We start from the raw sequence: 24,363 nt of genomic DNA, 5'->3' as shown, positions 1-24,363 counted from the left end.
ATTTTTATTCCTGTCCTGCCCCTAGGTTCCTCAGAACCATTTTTTTTTTTTTTAGATTCGATATATATGTGTTAGCATACAGTATTTTTTCTCTTTCTGACTTATTTCACTCGTATGATAGAATCTAGGTCCATCCACCTCACTATGAATAAGTCAATTTCGTTTCTTTTTATGGCTGAGTAATATTCCCTTGTATATATGTGCTACAACTTCTTTATCCATTCATCTGTCAGTGGATACTTAGGTTGCTTCCATGTCCAGGCTAATGTAAATAGAGCTGCAATGAACATTGTGGTACATGACTCTTTTTGAATTATGGTTTCCTAAGGGTATATGCCCAGTAGTGGGATTGCTGGGTCATATGGTAGTTCTATTTTTAGTTTTGTAAGGAACCTCCATACTGTTCTCCATAGTAGCTGTATCAATTTACATTCCCACCAACAGTGCAAGAGGGTTCCCTTTTCTCCACACCCTCTCCAGCATTCACTGATTGTAGATTTTTTGATGCTGGCCATTCTGAATGGTGTGAAGTGATACCTCATTGTAGTTTTGATTTGCATTTCTCTAATGATTAGTGATCTTGAGCATCCTTTCATGTGTTTGTTGGCAATCTGTATATCTTCTTTGGAGAAATGTCTATTTAGGTCTTCTGCCCATTTTTGGATTGGGCTGGTTTATTTTTTTGATATTGAGTTGCATGTGCTCATTGTATAATTTGGAGATTAATCCTTTGTCAGTTGCTTCATTTGCAAATATTTTCTCTCATTCTGAGGGTTGTCTTTTGGTCTTGTTTATGGTTTCCTTTGCTGTGCAAGAGCTTTTAAATTTCATTAGGTGCCATTTGTTTATTTTTGTTTTTATTTCCATTTCCCTAGGAGGTGGGTCAAAAAGGATCTTGCTGTGATTTATGTCATAGAGTGTTCTGCCTATGTTTTCCTCTAAAAGTTTGATAGTGTCTGGCCTTACATTTAGGTCTTTAATCCTTTTTTTGTTTTGTTTTTGCGGTACGCGGGCCTCTCACTGTTGTGGTCTCTCCCGTTGCAGAGCACAGGCTCCAGACGCGCAGGCTCAGCGGCCATGGCTCATGGGCCCAGCCACTCCGCAGCATGTAGGATCTTCCAGGACGGGGGCACGAACCCGCGTTCCCTACATCGGCAGGCGGACCCTCCACCACTGCACCACCAGGGAAGCCCCCTTAATCCATTTTGAGTTTATTTTTGTGTATGGTGTTAGGGAGTGGTCTAATTTCATTCCTTTATGTGTAGCTGTCCAGTTTTCCCAGCACCACTTATTGAAGAGGATGTCTTTTCTCCATTGTATACTCTTGCCTTCTTTATCAAAGATAAGGTGGCCATAGGTGCATGGGTTTATCTCTGGGCTTTCTATCCTGTTCCAATGAGTTATATTTCTGTTTTTGTGCCAGTACCATACTGTCTTGATCACTGTAGCTTTGTAATATAGTCTGAAGTCAGGGTGCCTGATTCCTCCAGCTCCATTTTTCTTTCTCAAGATCACTTTGGCTATTCACGGTGTTTTGTGTTTCCATACAAATTGTGAAATTTTTGTTCTAGTTCTGTGAAAACTGAAATTTGCAGTTTGATAGGGATTGCATTGAATCTGTAGATTGCTTTGGGTAGTATAGTCATTTTCACAATGTTGATTCTTCCAATCCAAGAACATGGTTTATCTCTCCATCTGTTTGTATCATCTTTAATTTCTTTCATCAGTGTCTTATAGTTTTCTGCATACAGGTTTTTTGTCTCCTTAGGTAAGTCTATTCCTAGGTATTTTATTTTTTTTTGTTGCAATGGTAAATGGGAGGGTTTCCTTAATTTCTCTTTCAGATTTTCATCATTAGTGTATAGGAATGCAAGAGATTTCTGTACATTAATTTTGTATCCTGCTACTCTACCAAATTCATTGATTAGCTCTAGTAGTTTTCTGGTAGCATCTTTAGGATTGTCTATGTATAGTATCATGTCATCTGCAAACAGTGACAATTTTATTTCTTCTTTTCCATGTGTATTCCTTTTATTTCTTTTTCTTCTCTGATTGCTGTGGCTAAAAGTTCCAAAACTATGTTGAATAATAGTGGGGAGAGTGGGCAACCTTGTCTTGTTCCTGATCTTGGAGGAAATAGTTTCAGTTTTTCACCATTGAGAATGATGTTTGCTGTGGGTTTGTCATATATGGCCTTTATTATGTTGAGATAGGTTCCCTCTATACCTACTTTCTGGAGAATTTTTATCATAATTGAGTGTTGAATTTTGTCGAAAGCTTTTTCTGCATTTATCGAGATTATCATATGGCTTTTATCCTTCAGTTTGTTAATATGGTGTATCACATTGATTGATTTGCATATATTGAAGAATCCTTGCATTCCTGGGATAAACCCGAATTGATCATGGTGTTTGATCCTTTTAATGTGCTGTTGGATTCTGTTTGTTAGTATTTTGTTGAGGATTTTTGCATCTATGGTCATCAGTAATATTGGCCTGTAGTTTTCTTTTTTTGTGACATCTTTGTCTGGTTTTGGTATCAGGGTGATGGTGGCCTCATAGAATGAGTTTTGGAGTGTTCCTCCCTCTGTTATATTTTGGAAGAGTTTGAGAAGGATCAGTGTTAGCTTTTCTCTAAATGTTTGATAGAATTCACCTGTGAAGCCACCTGGTCCTGGGCTTTTGTTTGTTGGAAGATTTTTAATCACAGTTTCAATTTCAGTGCTTGTGTTTGGTCTGTTTATATTTTCTATTTCTTCCTGGTTCAGTCTCGGAAGGTTGTACTTTTCTAAGAATTTGTCCATTTCTTCCAGGTTGTCCATATTATTGACATAGAGTTGCTTGTAATAATCTCTCATGATCCTTAGTATTTCTGCAGTATCAGTTGTTACTTCTCCTTTTTTATTTCTAATTCTGTTGATTTGAGTCTTCTCCCTTTTTTTCTTGATGAGTCTGGCTAATGCTTTATCAATTTTGTTTATCTTCTCAAAGAGCCAGCTTTTAGTTTTATTGATCTTTGCTATTGTTTCCTCCATTTCTTTTTCATTTATTTCTGATCTTATCTTTATGATTTCTTTCCTTCTGCTAACTTTGGGAATTTTTTGTTCTTCTTTCTCTAATTGCTTTAGGTGTAAGGTTAGGTTGTTTATTTGAGATGTTTCTAGTTTCTTGAGGCAGGATTATATTGCTATAAACTTCCCTCTTAGAACTGCTTTTGCTGCATCCCATAGGTTTTGTGTCATCGTGTTTTCATTGTCATTTCTTTCTAGGTATTTTTTGATTTCATCTTTAATTTCTTCGGTGATCTCTTTGTTATTTAATATGTATAGTTTAGCTTCCATGTGTTTGGTTTTTTTCCTGTAATTGATATCTAGTCTCATAGTGTTGTGGTCGGAAAAGACACTTGATACCATTTCAATTTTCTTAAATTTACCAAGGCTCGATTTGTGACCCAAGATATGGTCTATCCTTGAGAATGTTCCATGTGCACTTGAAAGTGTATTCTGCTGTTTTTGGATGGGATGTCCTATATATATCAATTAAGTCCATCTTGTTTAATGCGTCATTTAAAGCTTGTGTTTCCTTATTTATTTTCATTTTGGATGATTTGTCCATTGGTGAAAGTGGGGTGTTAAAGTCCCCTACTATGATTGTGTTACTGTCGATTTCCCCTTTTATGGCTGTTAGCATTTGTCTTATGTATTGAGGTGCTCCTATGTTGGGTGCATAAGTATTTTCAATTGTTATATCTTCTTCTTGGATTGATCCCTTGATCATTATGGAGTGCCCTTCTTTGTCTCTTGTAATAGTCTTTATTTTAAAGTCTATTTTGTCTGATATAAGAATTGCTACTCCAGCTTTCTTTTTTTTAAAACGTCTTTATTGGAGTATAATTGCTTTACAATGATGTGTTAGTTTCTGCTTTATAACAAAGTGAATCAGTTATACATATACATATATCCCCATGTCTCTTCCCTCTTGCATCTCCCTCCCTATCACACCCCTCTAGGTGGTCACAACTCCAGCTTTCTTTTGATTTCCATTTGCATAGAATAGTTTTTTCCGTCCCCTCCCTTTCAGTCTGTATGTGTCCCTAGGTCTGAAGTGGGTCTCTTGTAGACAGCATATATACAGGTCTTGTTTTTGTATCCTTTCAGCCAGTCTATGTCTTTTGGTTGGAGCATTTAAACCATTTGTATTTAAGGTAATTATCAATATGTATGTAAGAAAATTACCATTTTCTTAATTGTTTTGGGGGTTTTTTTTTAGGTCTTTTCCTTCTCTTGTCTTTCCTGCCTAGAGACGTTCCTTTAGCATTTGTTGTAGAGCTGGTTTGGTGGTGCAGAATTCTCTTAGCTTTTGCTTGTCTGAAAAGCTTTTGACTTCTCCATTGAATCTGAATGAGATCCTTGCTGGGTAGAGTAATCTTGGTTGTAGGTTTTTCCCTTTCATCACTTTAAATATATCCTGCCACTCCCTCCTGGCTTATAGAATTTCTGCTGAATGATCAGCTGTTAACCTTATGGTTATTCCCTTGTATGTTATTTGTTCTTTTCCCTTGCTGCTTTTAATATTTTTTCATTGAATTTAATTTTTGATAGTTTGATTAATATGTGTCTTGGCGTGTTTCTCCTTAGATTTATCCTGTATGGGACTCTCTGCGCTTCCTGGACTTGACTATTTCCTTTCCCATATTAGGGAAGTTTTCAACTATAATCTTTTCAAATATTTTCTCAGTCCCTTTCTTTTTCTCTTCTTCTTCTGGGACCCCTATAATTTGAATGTTCGTGCATTTAATGTTGTCCCAGAGGTCTCTGAGACTGTCCTCAATTCTTTTCATTCTTTTTTCTTTATTTTTCTCTGTGGTAGTTATTTCCACTATTTTATCTTCCAGGTCACTTAATCGTTCTTCTGCCTCAGTTATTCTGCTATTGATTCCTTCTAGAGAATTTTAAATTTCATTTATTGTGTTGTTCATCATTGTTTGTTTGCTCTTTAGTTCTTCTAGGTCCTTGTATCTTGTATTTTCTCCATTCTATTTCCAAGATTTTGGATCATCTTTACTATCATTACTCTGGATTCTTTCTCAGGTAGACTGCCTATTTCCTCTTCGTTTGTTTGGTCTGGTGGGTTCTTACCTTGCTCCTTCATCTGCTGTGTGTTTCTCTGTCTTCTCATTTTGCTTAACTTACTGTGTTTGGGGTCTCCTTTTCACAGGCTGCAGGTTTGTAGTTTCCGTTGTTTTTGGTGTCTGCTCCCAGTGGCTAAGGTTGTTTCAGTGGGTTATGTAGGCTTCCTGGTGGAGGGGACTAGTGCCTGTGTTCTGGTGGATGACGCTGGATGTTGTCTTTCTGGTGTTCAGGACCACATCCAGTGGTGTGTTTTGGGCTGCCTGTGACCTTATTATGATTTTAGGCAACATCCCTGCTAATGCGTGGGGTTGTGTTCCTGTCTTGCTAGTTGTTTGGCATAGGGTGTCCAACACTGTAGCTTGCTGGTCGTTGAGTGGAGCTGGGTCTTAGTGTTGAGCTGGAAATCTCTGGGAGAGCTTTTGCTGTTTGATACTATGTGGAGCCAGAAGGTCTCTGGTGGACCAATGTCACGTACTTAGCTCTCCCACCTCAGAGGCACAGGCCTGACACAGAGGCACAGGCCTGCCAGAGCACCAAGACCCTGTCAACCACACAGCTCAGAAGAAAAGGGAGAAAAAAAGAAAAAGATAAAGAAAATAATACAGTTATTAAAGTAAAAGTATTTTTTAAATTATTAAAAATAAAAAAATTAAAAGTAATAAAAAAAGAAAAAACAAAAAAAACAGGCAGACAGACCCTAGGGCAAATGGTAAAAGCAAAGCTACACAGACAAAAATCACATGAAGACGCATACACATACCCACTCAGAAAAAGAGAAAAAGGAAACAAATATATATATATATATATATATATATATATATATATATATATACACATATAAAAAGAGGTAGATTGCCTATTTCATCTTCATTTATTGGGTCTTGTAGGTTTTTACCTTGCTCCTTTGACTGTAACATTTTTTGTTGTTGTTGTTTCATTCTTTTTTTTTTTTTTTGATGGGTAGGGCTGTATTCCTGTCTTACTGGTTTGGCCTGAGGCATCCAGCACTGGAGTTTGCAGGCAGTTGGATAAAGCTGGGTCTTGGTGCGGAGATTAGGACCTTCAGGAGGTCTCATTCCAATTAATATTCCCTGGGGTCTGAGGTTCTCTGTTAGTCCAGCGGTTTGGACTTGGAGCTCCCACCACAGGAGTGCAGGCTCGACTTCCAGCCTGGGAACCAAGATCCTGCAATCTGTGTGGTGTGGCACAAAAAAAAAAAAAAGGAAATAAATAAATAAAGAAAAAGAGGAGCAGTACAATATAAAAGAATAAAAAACAAAATAAAATTAGAAAGATTAAAAAATATATTAGGAAAAATAAAAATATAATTGAAACAACTGCAACAAGGTAAAATAAAACCACAATAGAGAAAAGAAAAAAAGGGGGGAGGGGTGCAGAGGGAACAAAAAGAGAGAACAATAACAAAGTATAAAGAATAAAATAAAATTAGAAAAATAAAGATTTATTAGGAAAAATAAAAATATAAATGAATCAACAACAATGTAAAACAGAACCCCAGTGTAAGAGGGGAAAAAAAAGCCTTGCAGGCAGAGTTTAGGTGGAAGGGGAACTTAGGCAGGGGTGGGGTTTAGGGTGGGGCGGGACCTAGGCGAGTGGGGGGTGACGTTTGAGCATGGGGCGGGGCCTCTGCTTAGGACCTGTGCAGAAGGGGAGAGGCAGCACGTGGAAAGGAGGTGCTCTGGAGTGTGGAGTTTGGAGGCGAGGCCCTGAGTGAGCGTGTGTGGTCAGGGTTAGGCCCATTGTGTTGGAGGGGGTCTCAGAGGGGGTCTCCAAGGGTAGAGATTGGGCCCTGGCTGGGGCCTGGGCTCTGCATGGCAGCAGGGAGGCTCCGAGGGCAGAGGATTAGGCCTGGGAGCCCAACTGGCTCCCCGGTGCCTAAGTGGACAGGGAAAGCCCTGGTCCTTTTCCCTTCTGTTCCTTTGTGCCCCTCCCCCACCATCTCCCCCAGGGTCTCCCCTGTCCCTGCTGGACCCCTAACTGTGGGTGGGTCCTGCTGGGTGTAGGAACTCCTCCCCTCCCCCAGCCACCCCTCAGGGATACGGTCCCGAAGGTCTGGCCTTTACTTTTGCTCCCCCTTCCCTCCCTCCCACTCCCTGAGGACCCGCGTGGCTGGAGCGGGCCTAGGTGGGCAGAGCATCAGGCCCGGGATCTCAGCAGGTTCCTGGGGACCCAAGTGGGCAGGGGAAACCTGGCCGCACTCCCTTTTGATCCTCTGTCCTCCCAGTGGTCCCCAATCTCCCCCTTTGGGCGTGGAATCCCTTCCCCTCCCCCAGCCGCCCTTCAGGGGCTCCATTCTCGTCCCACCTCCACTTCTCCTCCCCCTTCACTCCTCCCACGCCCCACGTCCTACGTGGTCATGGGGGTTCCTCCTGTCCCCTTAGGTGTCCGTGGTCCCCCACCAGTGCCTGGTAGGTGCCCCGCTTGTGAGGAGACGTGAATTCCGCGTCATCCTAGTATGCCACCTTGACTCTGCCCTCCACATGTATCTTTTGGAATTACTGTTTTTGTTTTTTTCATATCTATATGTAGGAGTGGAATTGCTGGGTCACATGGTAGTTCTATTTTTCGTTATTTTGGGAAACTTCCATACTGTTTTCCACAGTGGCTGCACCAATTTACTTTCTGTTTGGGGTTTTTTGTTTTTGTTTTTCATGCATCCAGAATGCTTCTACATTTTGAAATGGGGACCCCTGTCCCGGCCAGGTGAAGAGGGAAGTACCATGTTGATGGACTGGATCAAAGCTCACAGTCCAGCTGAAAGAAGAGACTGTCCAGGAAACTGGAAATTAGCTAACAGGAGGGGAGCTGGGAGCTTTCAGGCAACGAGCTTGGCAGTGAAGAACCAGAACCAAGAAGTTCCAGGGGATGGCAGGGACTGAGGTGGGGGCAGGGCAGGCAGCGGTGGACGGTAATGAGGAGTCACTCACTACCTAAGAGAAGCTGCCCCCGACCCAGAGAGGGCCATCAGGCAAAAAAATTAATCCCTCTGCTACTCAAAAAGTTTTCATTTTATACAACCATTAAACTAGCATCATCTTTCTATGAGTTTCCAGGGCTGCCCAAGTCACCAAATGTGGCGGCTTAAAACAATGGAAATTCATTCTCTCACAATCCTGGAGGCTGAGTCCAAAACCAAGGGATTCCAGGGCCATGCTCCTTCCATAGGCTCTAGGGAAGAATCCCTCCTTGCTGCTTCTAGCTTCTGGAGGCTCCAGGTGTTCCCTAGCTTGTGGCTGGAAAATTCCAATCTCTGCCTCAATCTTCATATGAGCTGCCCCTCCTCCTCCCCTTTGGTCTCTTAGAAGCACACTGATCTTTGATCATCCCAGATGATCTCATCTGGAGACACTTGCAGAAAACTTTTTTCCAAATAAAGTCAACTTCACAGCTTCCTGAGGTTAGGACATGGACATATTCTTTTAGGGACCATCATTCAACCCACTATGCTCTTTAAAATGTGAGTTTTACTTAAACATATAGTTTCATAATGCAATTCATTCAAGAGCAGAAAATACAAGGACAATTTAAAATAGCATACTTTAAGCAAACAATAACAAAGCAAAATAAAAACGACAATGCAAAATTCACTTAACAGTCAATGAGAGAATAAGTATTTCCTTTGCAAAGAGTGTCATAGTCGAGCTTTCCACATGTGATTGATTAAAATTTTCAAAAACTCAAAAGTAGGGCTTCTCTGGTGGCGCAGTGGTTGAGTCCGCCTGCGGATACGGGGACATGGGTTCGTGCCCCGGTCCGGGAAGATCCCACATGCCGCGGAGCGGCTGGGCCCGTGAGCCATGGCCGCTGAGCCTGCGCGTCCAGAGCCTGTGCTCCGCAACGGGAGAGGCCACAACAGTGAGAGGCCTGCGTACCGCAAAAAAAAAAAAAAAAAAAAAGTATACGTAACTTTTTGAGTTCACTTCCACTAACCTTTCACATCTTTAAAACGCTGATAAGGATTTTAAAGCCCTCAATTTGTCTTATCAGATCACTGAAAATAGAATTTGGCCCTTTGCCTTTATCATGAACTAAGAGGCAAAGACATGGCCAAGCAGTTTGCCCATTGTTTTTCTTTCAGAATAGCAAGTGCTAAGAAATTCTTAAAACTCATTTCTGTAGCAGAGATTACAAATTAGAGTGATGCCCCTTTATATGGGAAAGGAAAAAATTAATGTTTTTAAACTGAAATTCTACATTGAATTTGAAAGCAACAAGGTAATCTCTCAGTGTTTCTATAAGCCCAGACCAAGCCCTCATTTTAGAAGAATAGTAGATTTTAAAACACCAGGAGTCGATTTTTAGAGAGCAGTGTGCCAGAAGACGAGTGAAAACGCATTTTAAGAAGGTGAGAGTGTGAGAAATGAAAAGACATGTCCACACAAAAACACATACACAAATATTCATAGCAGCATTATTCACAATAGCAAAAAAAGTAGAAACAACCCAAACATCTACCAACTGATGAATGGATCAATAAAAAAGCTTATTCATACAGTGGAATATTATTTGGCAATAAAAGGAAATGAGGTACTGATCCATGATACAACATGTAAGAATCTTGATAACATTATACTAAGTGAAAGAAGCCAGTCACAAAAGATCACATGTTGTATGATTTCATTTAAATAAAATGTGTAACGTAGGCGAATCTATAGACAGATTCGTGATGGCCGAGGTTTGCAGGGCAAGATTAAGTTGGGGGAATGGTGAGTGCTGCTAATGGGTACAAGGTTTTTTGGGGGGTGACAGAGATGTTCTAAAATTTATTGTGGTGTTGATTGCACAACTCTGTGCCTATACTAAAAACCACTGAATTATACACTTTAAATGGGTGTATTTTATGGTATGTGAATTCTATCTCAAAAAAAAGCTGGGTTGTTTTTTTTTTTAAAAAGGTGCCAATGATCAAGTGTTTTAAACACTGCTAAGAGGCCAAGCAAGGTGAGTATGAGAATGGACCACTGGGCTTTGTGTGTGTGTGTGTGTGTGATGTGTGGTAAATTATACATAAAATTTACCACTTTAACCATGTTTAAGTGTACAGCTCAGTGGCAAATACATTCATGCTGTTGTGCAACCATACCACCATCCATCTCCATAATTTTTCCATCTTCCCAAACTGGAACTCTGCACCCATTATATAAGAATTCCTCATTTCTCCCTTCCTCCCACCATTGCCCATTGTTATTTACAATAGCCAAGATATGGAAACAACCTAAGTGCCCATCAACAGACGAATGGATAAAAAGATGTGATATATAATGGAATATTACTCAATCATAAAAAAGAATAACATCTTGCCATCTGCAACAGCACAGATGGACCTAGAGGGTATTATGCTAAGTGAAATAAGTCAGACAGAGAAAGACAAATTCTGCACGATTTCATTTACATGTGGCATCTAAAAACCAAAACGAACAATCATAACAAATTTCCCAGAGGAGAGGGTGGTAGGGGGAGGAAAGAAACAGGTGAGGGAGATTAAGAGGTACAAACTTCCAGTTGCAAAATAAATGAGTCATAGGTATGAAATGTACAGTGTGGGGAATATAGTCAATAACTATGTAATATTGTTGTATGGTATTATACATATCATAACCAGACTTATAGCGGTGATCATTTTTAAATGTACAGAAATACTGAATCACTACGTTGTATAACAGGAACTAACATCGTGTTGTAGGTTATTTATACTTTATCAACAAATTCAGAAAAAGAGATCAGGAACTTCCCTGGTGGCACAGTGGTTAAGAATCCACCTGCCAATGCAGGGGATCCGGAAAGATCCCACATGCTGCAGAGCACCTAAGCCCGTGCGCCACAGCTACTGAGCCTGCGCTCTAGAGCCCGCGAGCCACAACTGCTGAGCCCGTGTGCCACAACAACTGAAGCCCACGCACCTAGAGCCCACGCTCCACGACAAGAGAAGCCACGGCAATGAGGAGCCCGCACACAGCAACGAAGAGTAGTCCCCACTCGCCGCAACTAGAGAAAGCCCGCATGCAGCAACAAAGACCCAACGCAGCCAAAATTAATTAATTAATTATTTTTTAAAAAGAAAAAGAGATCAGATTTGTGGTTACTATCAGGTGGGGAGAGGGGAACTGGAAAAATGCAGTCAAAAGGTACAAATTTCTAGTTATAAGATAAATAAGTACTAGAGATGTCATGTACAATAAATATCATTAATGCTACTGTGTGTTACATATGAAAATTGTTAAGAGAGTAAATCCTAAGCGTTCTCGTAACATGAAAAAAAATTTTTTTCCAGTTCTTTAATGTCGTACAGTATCTATATGAGATGATTAATGTTAACTAAACTTATTTTTTTTGTTTGGCCGCAACATGCAGCTTGCGGAATCTTAGCTCCCCAACCAGGGATCGAACCTGGGCCCCTGGCAGTGAGAGGACTGGGTCCTAAACACTGGACCACCAGGGCATTCCCATTAACTAAACTTATTGTGATAATCGTTTCATGATGTATGTGAGTCAAATTTATACAGTGCTGTATGCCAATTATATATCAATAAAACTGGGAAGAAAAAAAGGAAAATTTTTTTTTAATTAAAACTTATAATTAGATAAAGAAGTGAGCTAATGAACAAGAGATCTAAGCAATTTTCAAAGCTGGGAAATTTGCTGTTTTCCCAATAGAATAAAGTTCTGGTCCCCTGTATCTCAGAGGCTATGTCTAAAGGCTACTGGTTTAAACAAATAACATACTACCCTCGTGAGGTTGATATTTTCAATTATACGGGTAAGTATCTGATAACAGATGACACTCAGATTCAGAGTCTTGAGACATTCCAAGTTATATATGGAGCCTTAAGAAACCAAATACCAGTCTTCTATTTTTATTTACAGATTATTTTATTGTAAAAAGATAAGCAATTACAGATCAGCCTGTTGCAAAATCAATACTATATTAGCATAAATGTAATTCCAAGTTTTAAAAACTCTGATCAGTTCCAAGCAGGAATAAACATTAAGCCATGATGGTACTGAAGTTATTTTCAAAAGACACCAAATTGTGCTTCCTATAAGGAACTTAGAAAAATGTAAATTTCTGAGTGGATTATCTTTATCTTTTCTTCTTATATAATTACAGCCATATTTTTATGTAACAGGCCATGAGATGATATGTAAACATATTAATTTCACCAAGATTTTTTCTTATCAAATAAAATTGTATTTCTGCTAGAAAGTTTCATTCTAGTCATTTTAAGTAAATAATCAGCTGTCAAAAGCAAATACACGTTTCTTTCAAGTGATTGTTAAGCTCTAACATTCATTTACCCCTAGGAAGATAGCATTAAAAGCCATTATTACGTTATTTGCTATAGAAAGCTGGGATTATCATTTTACAGACATAAACTTGCATTTGTATGTCTGGCGCAGGAGAATCTTCCATCCAGCGATGAGTGGGCATGTGTGTCAACATTATGCTTTGCTTCGTAGGCGGACGGACGACCCTCACAGATTAGCTTTCTCCCTTGCAGCCAGGTGAGACCCAGGATTTACATAGGTGTGAATCGCGCTCTGTTTTGAAAGACCAAGACCAGCAGGTTACTTAACTCACTTGGGCAGCAACTCAGTATTTATCTTAGCTTTAATCTGTGCTCAAATGAAAATAAGCATTCAGAATTTATTCACCTTCCACTGGCTTATACGGCCCAGGGCTAAAACAAGGAGCATGTGCTTTCCAGGTGAGTTCTTTATATCTCAAATGAGATTCTGAACAGCTGCTTAAGAAACGGAATAGCTGTCCCTGAGGAGAATCATCATAAAAGGAAACCCAACTACGCCCATCCACGACACACCCCCTCTGCCACAGCCAGGATGCTCTGGGCTCACCTTAGGTTTCTCAACGTTGTATTTATCCAAAAGAGCCTGGATGCGGGCCCCATAGTCAGGATGGACATCGCTGAAGTTCTTAACCTGCAACCAGGTGAAAATAATGTAAACATTAGCCTAGCCCTCACTACACCAGTCCCCAGAGTCCGCCTCACAGGGTCGACTCCAGAGGGGAGGACGGACGCTTCCACGGGAGGCAGAACCACACAGCATTTACCAACACGGAGGAAGGCTTGCGTCCTGGACATATACTGGCTGAGCAACCTTGCCTAAGTCACTCATCTGAGCTTCAGTACCCACTCCTCATGAAATCAGTGAGATAACTAAATCTACCTCATACAGTTCATATCCGCTCCCCAGACAAGTAAGTGGGATGATTAAATCTACCTCGTAGAGTACCGTGAGGAAAACGCGCTATGAGGTGAGCTCCATTTACAGCAGGTAAAGAGCTGACCTCGGAGGAACGCAGAAAGTTACGGCGATTTGCATTAAGAAACAGGCCCAGACACTGCCTAAATTTAAAGGGAGATGTACAAACACTGGCCCCTGCTGGGCACCTAAGCATACTTCAAGCAGGAATTCCTGACCGTGGGCTGATCCCGAGGTGGGGCATCAAGAACCCACAGGGGGCCTTGCAGCTTCAGCATATGTGAGAGAAGGCCAAGGGTTCAAGCCCAGTTCTCTACTTACAAACGGTCTTATTCATTCTTATCAGTGAGATGAGAAAATACCCACCCCACCTATCTCACAGAGTGACTGTCAGGCTCTCTGCCCCAGACAGCAAGAACTATTAGCACCCAGGGACTTAAAGGGTTATCTTTCATACACGCCCTGGTGAAACACAGTTACAGAACCTTGCCTGCAGATAGAGCACCCAGCCTGCTGGTACATATCTCCGGGCCTTAGAACACATCCCAGACAGCTGCCCCCATGAACAGAGAAGCAGCAACCAAGAGACAAAGAAATAGCCGGGGTTCCTAAATCTACAAGAGGCTAACTCCCCTGCGGCAGGCCGGGAGACCACAGCAGAGCACACAACACAGTGAGCTACCATCAGAAATACCCTGGTGCCTCAGCTCAAAAGTTCAGCCTGAGTCTTTGGAAGCAGCTCAGTTCTGACCCCAGAAAACATGCAACTTTCTAGTTTCTTCCGAAGGAGGGTCAGGCATCATAACATCAAGTAGTCAGGCTGACTTCAAATCACAAAAATGTAATCTGTATTTCTTACCACCTGAAGTCTAAGCAAAATTGTGGCAGGACCCACATTTTGACATTGGACATTACTCTCTTACACAGAACTTGGCTGCAGTCAGACTGAACAGCATAGGAGACCATTCACCCTAAACTCAACTAAATTATTATACACTGGACAAAGAGCTAAGGATCAATGGATATGGAATATATACTGGAGGTAAAACACAGAGAGAAAAGCATCAGAGGTTGATTGGGGATTCATACTAGTTTTTTTAAGTGTGCTTAGCTCAAGTGAAATAGAAATGACACTTCCATGGAAGGGTTTTCTCACACAGCTGCACTCTCTTCTCCTGCCAGCAGGTGTCACTCTTCGGCTTACAAAGTATCACTCACCGCTTTCTTCTGGATAAAAAGTTGTGCATCTTTCAGATGGCCCGCTATGTTCTCACACAGGCGTTTCCTCTGCTCCTCATTCAGTACGTTCAAATAGAAAGCCCGCACCTGCTCATTGAAAATAGAGTGCAGGGAATCAAATAACCACTTTAGCACCAACAAAACTCACCCAAACACCACTTTTGAAATGAAGATGCAAGATTTCTCATTGGTATAAGAATGAAAAAAGGTTTTAGAATTTAAGAATAATTTAAAATTAGAGTTGAAACTGTCACGTGTTGAGTTCCTCACTTTTTATTTTATTTTAAGCAAAACAGGAAGATAATAGCTCATAACTTCTTTTTAATAATGTCCTTTGCAGTCACTGCTTATAAATCTCTTATAAATAGAAGGCAGTGTTGCCTACAATTAAAAATGCCACCACACCTTAATACTGACAAGTGCAGAAGGTGCAAACCGTCATTAAATGTAAGCTTAACGCAATACAACCTTTGTTCAATTCACCCAGAACCAAAGGGGAGGAAAACACCCTAATTTATTAATTAGGTCTTTAGTTATTCAGAAGCCAAGATTTCTTGGAGAAAACAGATGTTAATAGTGATATTTTGCTTAGATTATTGGGTTTAACCTCTAAAATGACTATCAAGAAGTTAAAATGAAAAGTAAGAGCTTAGTATTAAGTATATGAGTCCTAACAGCCTCTGCTCATTTCTGAAATTAACCATTTCTAAGTTATGGCTATGATTCTATTCTACATTTCTTTCATTCACTCATTGAGCAAATACTTATTTCTCATGTACCTATAACGCACCAGGCACTACTCTATGTACTGTTCTACTAATGTTTATAAAGTCCAAAAATATCCAGTTATCCAAAGTAGCAAATTCATAAAATATCAAATATTCATAATTTTTCTTTTATCAAATATCAGAATATAATAATATTTCTTAAAATCTGAGCAAAGTCTAAATATGAGGGACTTCCCTGGTGGCGCAGTGGTTAAGAATCCGCCTGCCAAGGCAGGGGACACGAGTTCAAGCCCTGGTCTGGGAAGATCCCACATGCCGCAGAGCAACTAAGCCCGTGCGCCAAAACTACTGAGCCTGCACTCTAGAGCCCACAAGCCACAACTACTGAAGCCCGTGAGCCACAACTACTGAAGCCCATGCACCTAAAGCCCGTGCTCCGCAACAAGAGAAGCCACCGCAATAAGAAGTCTGCACACCACAGCGAAGTGTGGCCCCCGCTCGCTGCAACTAGAGAAATGAGACGGGGTCTTCTCATTGTGGTGGCTTCTCTCATTACAGAGCATAGGTTCTAGGTGCTTTACCCACTCCAACACTTTTACCACAGACCTTTAAGAGCAGGACCAAATTCCTCTAAAAGGAAAAGTGACATTTTTACTAGTCTATACAAAGTTAGAGAATGATTTTTTTCTTTTTAGGTGTAACATGCCTACAGTAAAGGGTACTAAACATAAGTGTGAAGTTCAATGATTTTTCAGTGGACACAAATGTGTCACAACCACCCAGATCAAGACAGAACATCACTCACACCCCAGAAATCCCCCTACCATACTCCCCCACCCAGTCATTATCCCCTTTCTCCAACTGCCTCCCCAAGGGCGAATTTTTTTGACTTCTAATATTATAAACGTTTTTTACTTCTCTTTCAAATGTACACAAATGGAATCATACAGTCTATATTCTTGTTCTTTTGCTCAATGTCATGTTTGTAAGGTTCATCTATGGTAATGTTTGTTGGCATACTTCTTTAATTTTCATTGCTGTACACTGTGGGAATATACTACGGTTTATTTATCCAAGCTTTTGTTGATGAACATTGGGTAATATGAATAAACAGTGCTGTACATGTTTTCTGCTGCTCATATGTACACATTTCTATTAAGAATCTATGTAAGAAAAAAAAAAAGAATCTATGTAAGAGTGCACTTACTAGGTCAAAAGACACGTACATGTTTAGCTTCAGTGGATATTGACAAACAGTTCTCCAAAACATCTGAACCAATCTACACTCAGGTAAGAGTTAGAGTTGTTTCTCATTCTCGCAATACTTGGTACACAGTCTTTTTCAGTTTAGTCATTCTGGTGTGTATGTAGTGGTATCTCTTTTTAGTTTTATTTTGCATATCCCCGATGACTAGTGAGATAAACTACTCTGTGTGTTTTTCAGTCATTTGGATATTTTATTTTGCGAAGTGCCTGTTCAAGTCTTTTGCCCATTTTTCTATTCATTTGTCTGTCGTTTTCTTATTGCTCTGCAGGAGTTCTTTACATGTACCGTATATGAGTTGTTTGTTAGTTAGAGGAACCGCAAATATATTTTCCCACTCTGTGGTTTGCCTTCTCAATCTCTAATTGGTTTCTCATAACAAAGAGAAGTTCTTTTGCTCTCTCTTCATGACTGAGTCTTGATAACATCTACTGCTCTATCCGCCAATTCAGTAATCTTCTCTTCGGCCATATTTAATCTCCTTTTAAGCTCATTTACTAAATGCTTAACTTTAGTTGTTGCATTTTCCAGTTCAGTATGTCCATTCAATTCTTTTTCATTTTAATTTAATTTTATTTTATTTTATTGGCCGCATTGCACGGCATGCAGGATCTTAGTTCCCCAACTAGGGATGGAACCTGTGCCCCCTGAGTGGAAGCACAAAGTCTTAACCACTGGACCGCCAGGGAAGTCCCCTCCATTCTTTTTTGACAGATTCAAGTTCTCTTATTAAATTCTCCATGTTGTCAACTGTTTTCTGTTTTCCTGAACATATTATTTGCAGTTATTTTAAAACCTATATCTGACAATTCCACTATCTGGATCTTCAGTAGGTTTGTTTCTATTGCCAGTTGTTTTTTTTTTATCCCCCTCTTGCTTTTCAGATATAAGGTCTTATGTGTTGGGTATGCCTGATAATTTATTACTGAATGCTGGGCATTTGCATATGAAAAAATACAGAAATAATTTGAGGCTCTATTTTCCTCCAAAGCCTTATGTTTGCTTCTGGAAGAGAGGATAGAGGGAGATCATCTTAACCCAGTCTGAGATTGGACTGGTATAAAACTGAGTCTCATTTTTTGTAAAGGCAAGTTGATTTCAGGTTTGCCCTTATTTCTAGGATGGCCCTTCAGGGATCCAACTGAGTGCCTGGGATGTTAACTAGAGGCCCTCTTCCTTAGCAGGTCCTGAACTCCAATTTTTATTCCCTCCAGACCCATGAAAACGCTGTAAACTGTGCTCAGCATGTTGGCCAATACTTACAAAGTAATAAATGCCGCATGAGAAAAGAAGAACAAATATCAAGTTCATATCTCTGCACTTCTTTTCTGTTCAAAATCTTGGCCCCTCAAATTCTTGCTGCTTTTATAGCTCTCCACAGCCTTTTTGTATCTTATCTAGCTTTCCAATGTTCTCCATGAGAGGATAGGTCTGACACAAGCTTGTCTGTCATAAGCCAGAAGCATGAGTCCAAGTGAATCATTTTTAAGAGTATAAACCTGGATCTTCCTATTTATATTCCATGTGACTCTTACAGTTATAGGATTATGCTATGAAGCTATAAACAGAATTTTGAGTTCTATATAGTGATAAGAAAATCTCTCAAAATAAGAATGATCATATAGTAAATTTTAATGTGTGAGCAACAGCCTCATTATCTAAATTAATTTTTACAGAGGTTGTATTAGCTAGCTTAACACTGGAATAGACTTCAGGTAGGTAAAATTTTATGAGAAGCAGGAATTGTATTGTAATATATTGATACTTGGTAACCTACATCACCAAGAATAAGGCAGTTACTATAAAAGGCTTTTAGGAGACATTTAATTTCATCTAAAAATGGTTTATAAGGTACAATAAAGTAATTTCTTTTTTATATACATGTATACACGTAAGTGCCTTTCAAATAACGGTATCTTCATAGTGAATTAATTTATGTATTTAAGTATATTTTACTGGGAACACACATTTACAAATTGAAAAGCTAGAATAGGTCCCATTCTAATTTAAATATTGTTTAACACCAACTACCCAAGCAGAGATCTAAGACAACTATACTTTTTAACTTTATCCTTTTCTTACGTGTGGTATAAGTTGCACCGGGCACATTAATGAGGTGGCTGCTCTTCAGAGTCAAAGGGCCTCTTCCATGGCATCTACTAAAAGAACAGCCCCCAGGCAGCCACAGGTGATTAGAAAGAGGGTGGGCACTTGACCCCGGGCAGTTAACTAGAGGCTGGCCAAAGGCCAATGATGCAACCCACAGTGAAAACATTAGTCCATTCAATCCAATTTCCTCTCTCCAGAATCTGACTGTAGAAGTATTGAGAGAAGGAGTAAAAAAGAACCAAAAAAAAAAAAAGTAATACATGGAGAAAGAAGACATAAAGAAGAGAGTTAGGCCATGGTCATAGCAAAACCACAGCAATGTTAAAACACAAGCTATGAGGCAAAGAGGAGAAAAATAGGGAAGGACATGGTAAGAATGAGTAATTGGTATTGGAGAGCAACAGCAGACAGATGGAGAGTAGCTGAGTCACATGAATGGGGTGCCGTGCAGTGGAAACACCCACACCTTTGCTACTGGGCCTCCTAGTGCTATTTTGAATCCAGTTCTAGTCCCTTAAATCTGGACTGCCCTTCTCAGATTCTTAGATTCAGCTGTACTTAAGCTTTACTTGCCCATTTCTTAGATTTCCACGAGATCACAGCTTCCCCAATGGCTCCCACTTACATCCCGTCAATAAAATTTGGAGGAATTGAAATGAGTCTCCATTCCTTGGACTAAAAGGGCATAGTAACACAACTCTTCAACTCCATTTAATACAGGCACTGACTTATGAATAGAGATGTTGCCCCTGAATTCAAGTTAAGGCATATTAGACACTTTAAACGGGGGAATATATGCAGACATTGACAAGGAGACTAACCAAGCAACTCGCACCGCAGACAGAGGAGCCATTACCTGAGTGACATTATCATCGCTGGCACTGTTGAAGCGCTGCACATCCCCAGAACAGTGGGTCCTGTGTTCCAGGGCAGAGAGCTGCTGCTCCGGAGCACCAAAGCTGTTGGGGTAATAATTTGGAGCTCCACCTTTAACAGAAAACCACACAGACTCACTCGGGGAGATGAAACATGAAGGAAGTCTACAAACAGCCAACAAAATAAGAAATAAATTCAAGTGACAATCATATTTATACATACGTGTATACACACACATATACATGCCATGCACATATCATTTTTAACACCCCATATTTAGCTACAGGCAGTACTTGGATTCTTAGAGAATATGCCATCTGCCAAACGCTTGCGGTGGCTGTCTCACTCTGCGTCTTAATGAAGAGATCTCAAATTCCCTTTGAACACTTCAGACGGCCTCATCTCTACAATCTCCTGATGTCTTCTGGTACGAATATATTTATATGAGCTTGGTTTGGTCCCCATAGAAGAAGAGATTCAAAGACATATTTCAGGTTGGAGGGTTTCATTGGGGCTTGGGCTCAGTTCAAAAACAGAATCACAGGGCTTCCCTGGTGGTGCAGTGGTTGCGAGTACGCCTGCCGATGCAGGGGACGTGGGTTCATGCTCCGGTCCGGGAAGATCCCACATGCCACGGCGTGGCTAGGCCCGTAAGCCATGGCCGCTGAGCCTGCGTGTCCGGAGCCTGTGCTCCGCAACGAGAGAGGTCACAACAGTGAGAGGCCCGTGTAACGCAAAAAAAAAAAAAAAAAAAAAAAAAACAGAATCACAGAATTCTTGGGAGCAACTCAAAGTTCTAGCTCTCCTCCAGCTCTGCTCCTTCAATCGCCAGACAAATGAACGGAGCCCTGAGATGTTCACTGAGTGCTGCAGGGTGATGTGGTGGTCAGTGGTGGATCCGGGATCTGGGATTTTTGTCCTCTCCATTCCAGCACGTACCACACTCCTATCACAGGATTCTACTTCACTATTTCTTTCTTAATGGTGTTTTAAGATTCTCGGGATATCTATCCTTCCTATTGACCAAGACTTTATTCAGTTCTAGTTTCACTTTCACTTCTCTCTACAGATAAATTTTTTAAAATTTTTTCTAAAATTTGATATTTCTAGTACATCAGCACTCATTCATCTGGAATTAGGAAAAATAATGACAATGCGATCAAAACATTTATTAAGATTTCTGGAGTAAGTTATGAGGCTCTTTTTTCCTTTTGGCATGTTCATTTTCCCAACTATACCCTGCTTCGGCTGATGTTAGCAGAAGCTTGCATTACCTGAGTACGTGCTGCCTAAACAGAAAGGGGCCTGGAAGCACAGTAAGTGGTTTGAACAAACCAGTCAGGATTAGAATTTTACCCAGCTCACTGCCAGAATAGATTATTCTGGGTGGATAAGCAGGAGATGCCTGTACATCACATTGACGAAGGAGCCAAATGCATGTAGGAAGAGAGGGGGCACCCTACTACCATGGAGCCCAGTTATCCACCTAAGAAATTCATTCCAGCTCAGCCACGTCCATGCGAAAAGCAAAGTGCTCCAATAACGAGCCATCACAGTGGTTTTCTGCACTAAGAATTAGCTCTTTGAAATGTGCCAATTGAGTAATTTTAAAATTTGATTTCCAAATTATCTCTACCTTTACTCAAAGTCGCAGCTGTCTTCAAGTCATTGACTACTGGGAACAATTAAGCTCTTTCATCAAACTGCAAGGGCACAGCCCAAATGGTCTACTTTTAAAATTAGGCAAAAGGTGTGTCAAAGTAGTGTTTTTCATAAATATGCCACTATAATAGTAAACAAGAATGGTAAACATAAAGAATTTACTTATTAATGACGTTCCAAAATATACATGAACTGCTCTGATACAGCCAGTCTCAATAATGAAAGGACCGAGGGAGATTAATGGAAAAAAATCACTTTAGAATGAAAACGCAGAAGACAGACACAGAAGTATCAGTTACTTTGGGCAATAACACGCTCCATACCTTTGTAAACCTCAAAGAGAAGAAATATGGCAACAACACAATACAATCATTCAGTGAGCATGTAAACTTGTTAAATACTTGGAAAAGGCTTAATGATAATGGTAACAAAATGCAAGGCACAAAACTATATATACAAACTAATCTTAAATGTATAACAAGTATTCACAGAAAAGACTGGAAAGAAATACAGCAAAATGCAACAGTTCTGGCCTTTGGATACTGTGACTATATATGGGTTTTTCTTCTTTCTTCTCTTCTTTCCCTTATATTTTCCAAATTTCCTTTAAGGTACATGTATTATTTTTAGCATAGAAAAATAAACTTTGTTTGAATATAGACATCTATGGCTATAAATATAAATCATCAGTAAAATTTCTGAAGGGATCATGTGTCCTTCAGACACATGTAATATGGCATGTGTATGGCAACTCTTGGCTTTTGCATTTCCAAGAGGCTAAGTCCTGGTGACTTAAGAGTGATTTCAGGAATCGTCCACTTTGTGAAGAGTCTTTAAAACCCACTCCCTAAGTTGGATGATACCCTACAACAGCCAGTGTGGAAAAACCTTTCTCCCTGCCTTTCATAGTCAGATGCACAGCAAGTAAAATCTGAGGAGGGAACTCTCCATAAAACATATAAAATAGACAAAAGTATGGAGAGTCCTCAGGCAGTTTAAACCTTCATTGATGGGCAACAAATAGGAGGTTGGCAGGAGCGGCTGCGGGGCCTCCACAGAGCAGCAGATGCCTGGGGCAGCCTGACGACCCCTGGGCTGGCGGGGCCTCCCGCGCCCTGCCCAGCAGTGCCCTCCACACCCGCGGGGTGAGCCACGGTCCCAGGCCTACCCTGATTGTCCAGCACGCACATGGGGCCGTCACGTTGGTAGCTGGCCACTCGAGCTCGGAAGGGACAGTTCACAGGTATCTGAAGATAGTTGGGTCCCAGGCGGTGGCGGTGAGTGTCGGGATAGGCAAAAAGGCGGCCCTGCAGTTACAAATGAAACAGACTTTGATGGTGTGCAGTAACATACGAAAGAGGAGTGGCCCGTGAACATCACTGTAAAGTTTCAGGCACAAAGCATCACAAAGCCCTGCCTGTCCTCCCAGTAAAGAGCAAAGTCTCTTCTCTCTCATGAAATGAGTTCTCCCTAACTGAACGGTCCTTACTCTTCCACCCCTTGGGGCCAAACAGCCACATATCTTCACATCTGTTCTAGGTCATAACTCCTTTTTTCCTCAAGTAACAAGTTAGTGCCCAGGCTTGAATGATTTCCTACTCCCGAGGACACATTACATTGTGAAATAAGTTTGCTGGAACCCAACTAACTGGAATCATGAACTAATTCCACTCCTCCCTACTCTCTCACTCTAGGGGAGGGGTCAACCATTTGCTCTTAACAAAAAGAAGATTTCTACAAAACCAACCGTACGGGAAATCATTCCGAAAAAGCACCTCCCATATTGCATTCTGGTGTATGTCAGATACACTTTGAGCTCTGAGACTTCCTAGATTTAAACAAAATACTACACAAAGAAAGCCACAGTGCGAAACGATGGCCCTACATTGCCACAAGGTCCTGAGTCAAAGATTAAATTACATATTTACCAAGGCAGGAGGTTTTGTAATTTCTTTCAGTTAGTGTTGAAACAAAAAGCTTTATGATTAACTCCCCATCAATCTTAGTATCCAATTATTTAAATATTCCCATTATTCAAAGCTCTATTACATAAGCAGAGAGAGTAGGAGTAGTTTTCTTTCATTACCTTCATTACTGGCCTTGAATCTGAATGAGTATTCTTATGTCCCTAATTCTATGGGCCAAAATACAAACCAAGCTGAACAGGACAACTGATGTGATTATTTTGTACCAAATCACGGAGGCCAACGTGCTCAATCCCGTCTCGCCATTCTGTCGATAATTTGCTCTGGGCTGAGCGACGCTGCCTCCCATAATCCTTTCAGATAGCCCCTAAGGTAACGTTCAGATGACTGGTCATGCAGCCGTGCCCAAGACCACCTACACTATGGAAGCTGGTTGCCTCCTTTTACCCAAAACAGACTAACTTGTGCTCTAACTTTACCAACAGGACAGAAGATACAGCTGAGCCAAGAGCAGCTCCTGGATATAGCCTCATCGTGTAATTCTGGTCTTGTGTCACCTTAGGTTTATAAGGCATCACTACCCCACCTGTAGGTGGAGACCTTCAAAGCTAAGGCTGCGAAATGGGCACAGCAAGGCCATACCCTGACCCCAACTTGAATGCAGGCCTTACCCAAGGCCCTGTGCCCAAGCTCCTTGCTGGGCCGGGGTGAGAAAGCAGAGCAAAGCTCTCCCACTCAATCAGTCAGGCCAACTTCTCCTCTCCCAGTAAACTGCAGAGTGTGGGAGTGAAGAACGGCTGCACCTGCATCACCAGGTACTCAGGGGACAGTCTCTGTGACTTGCTATTATACTACTGCCTGCTTTTCACCATGGTCTGGCTTACACTTTGGATCCCAAAGTTTTAAAAGTGAATAATCTGACCTGGTTGAAAGGCAACTGAGAACACTGTTCGTTACTGTACAACCACAACCACCTGAACATGCATGAGTTCTCATCAGGGTAATTTCCAAGCCCTCCGAACAGGCTCTCCACTTCCAATCCCTCCTCCAACGACATCCTACATATTCCTGCCGAAAGACTCCTCCTAAGGTCCCATGCAGATTCTATTACATACCTACTCAAAAAAGCTTGGACAATTCCTCACTGGTCACCAAATGGCTAAATAAGTACAACAGTCCTTCCCT

General features: G+C 40.8%; 1 protein-coding gene across 1 annotated transcript in view; it reads right to left on the bottom strand.

Moving 5' to 3' along the window:
* Positions 1-10,521: 10,521 nt before the first annotated feature.
* CAT (catalase) overlaps positions 10,522-24,363 on the bottom strand; it is a 38,463-nt gene continuing 24,621 nt past the window's right edge. Inside the window, exons 9-13 of the mRNA XM_082845757.1 lie at positions 22,422-22,560; positions 19,572-19,702; positions 14,594-14,701; positions 13,007-13,090; positions 10,522-12,691 (exon numbers count right to left, since the gene is read on the bottom strand). Coding sequence (XP_082701883.1) covers positions 12,626-12,691; positions 13,007-13,090; positions 14,594-14,701; positions 19,572-19,702; positions 22,422-22,560 — 528 coding nt within the window. The 3' untranslated portion in view covers positions 10,522-12,625. The remainder of the gene's footprint in view (positions 12,692-13,006; positions 13,091-14,593; positions 14,702-19,571; positions 19,703-22,421; positions 22,561-24,363) is intronic.

Source organism: Leucopleurus acutus (genome assembly GCF_964270905.1).
Source record: "Leucopleurus acutus genome assembly, chromosome: 8".
Classification (NCBI taxonomy): domain Eukaryota; kingdom Metazoa; phylum Chordata; class Mammalia; order Artiodactyla; family Delphinidae; genus Leucopleurus; species Leucopleurus acutus.
The sequence above is the reverse complement of the archived record's forward strand: the minus strand, read 5'-3'. Positions and strand labels throughout refer to the sequence as shown.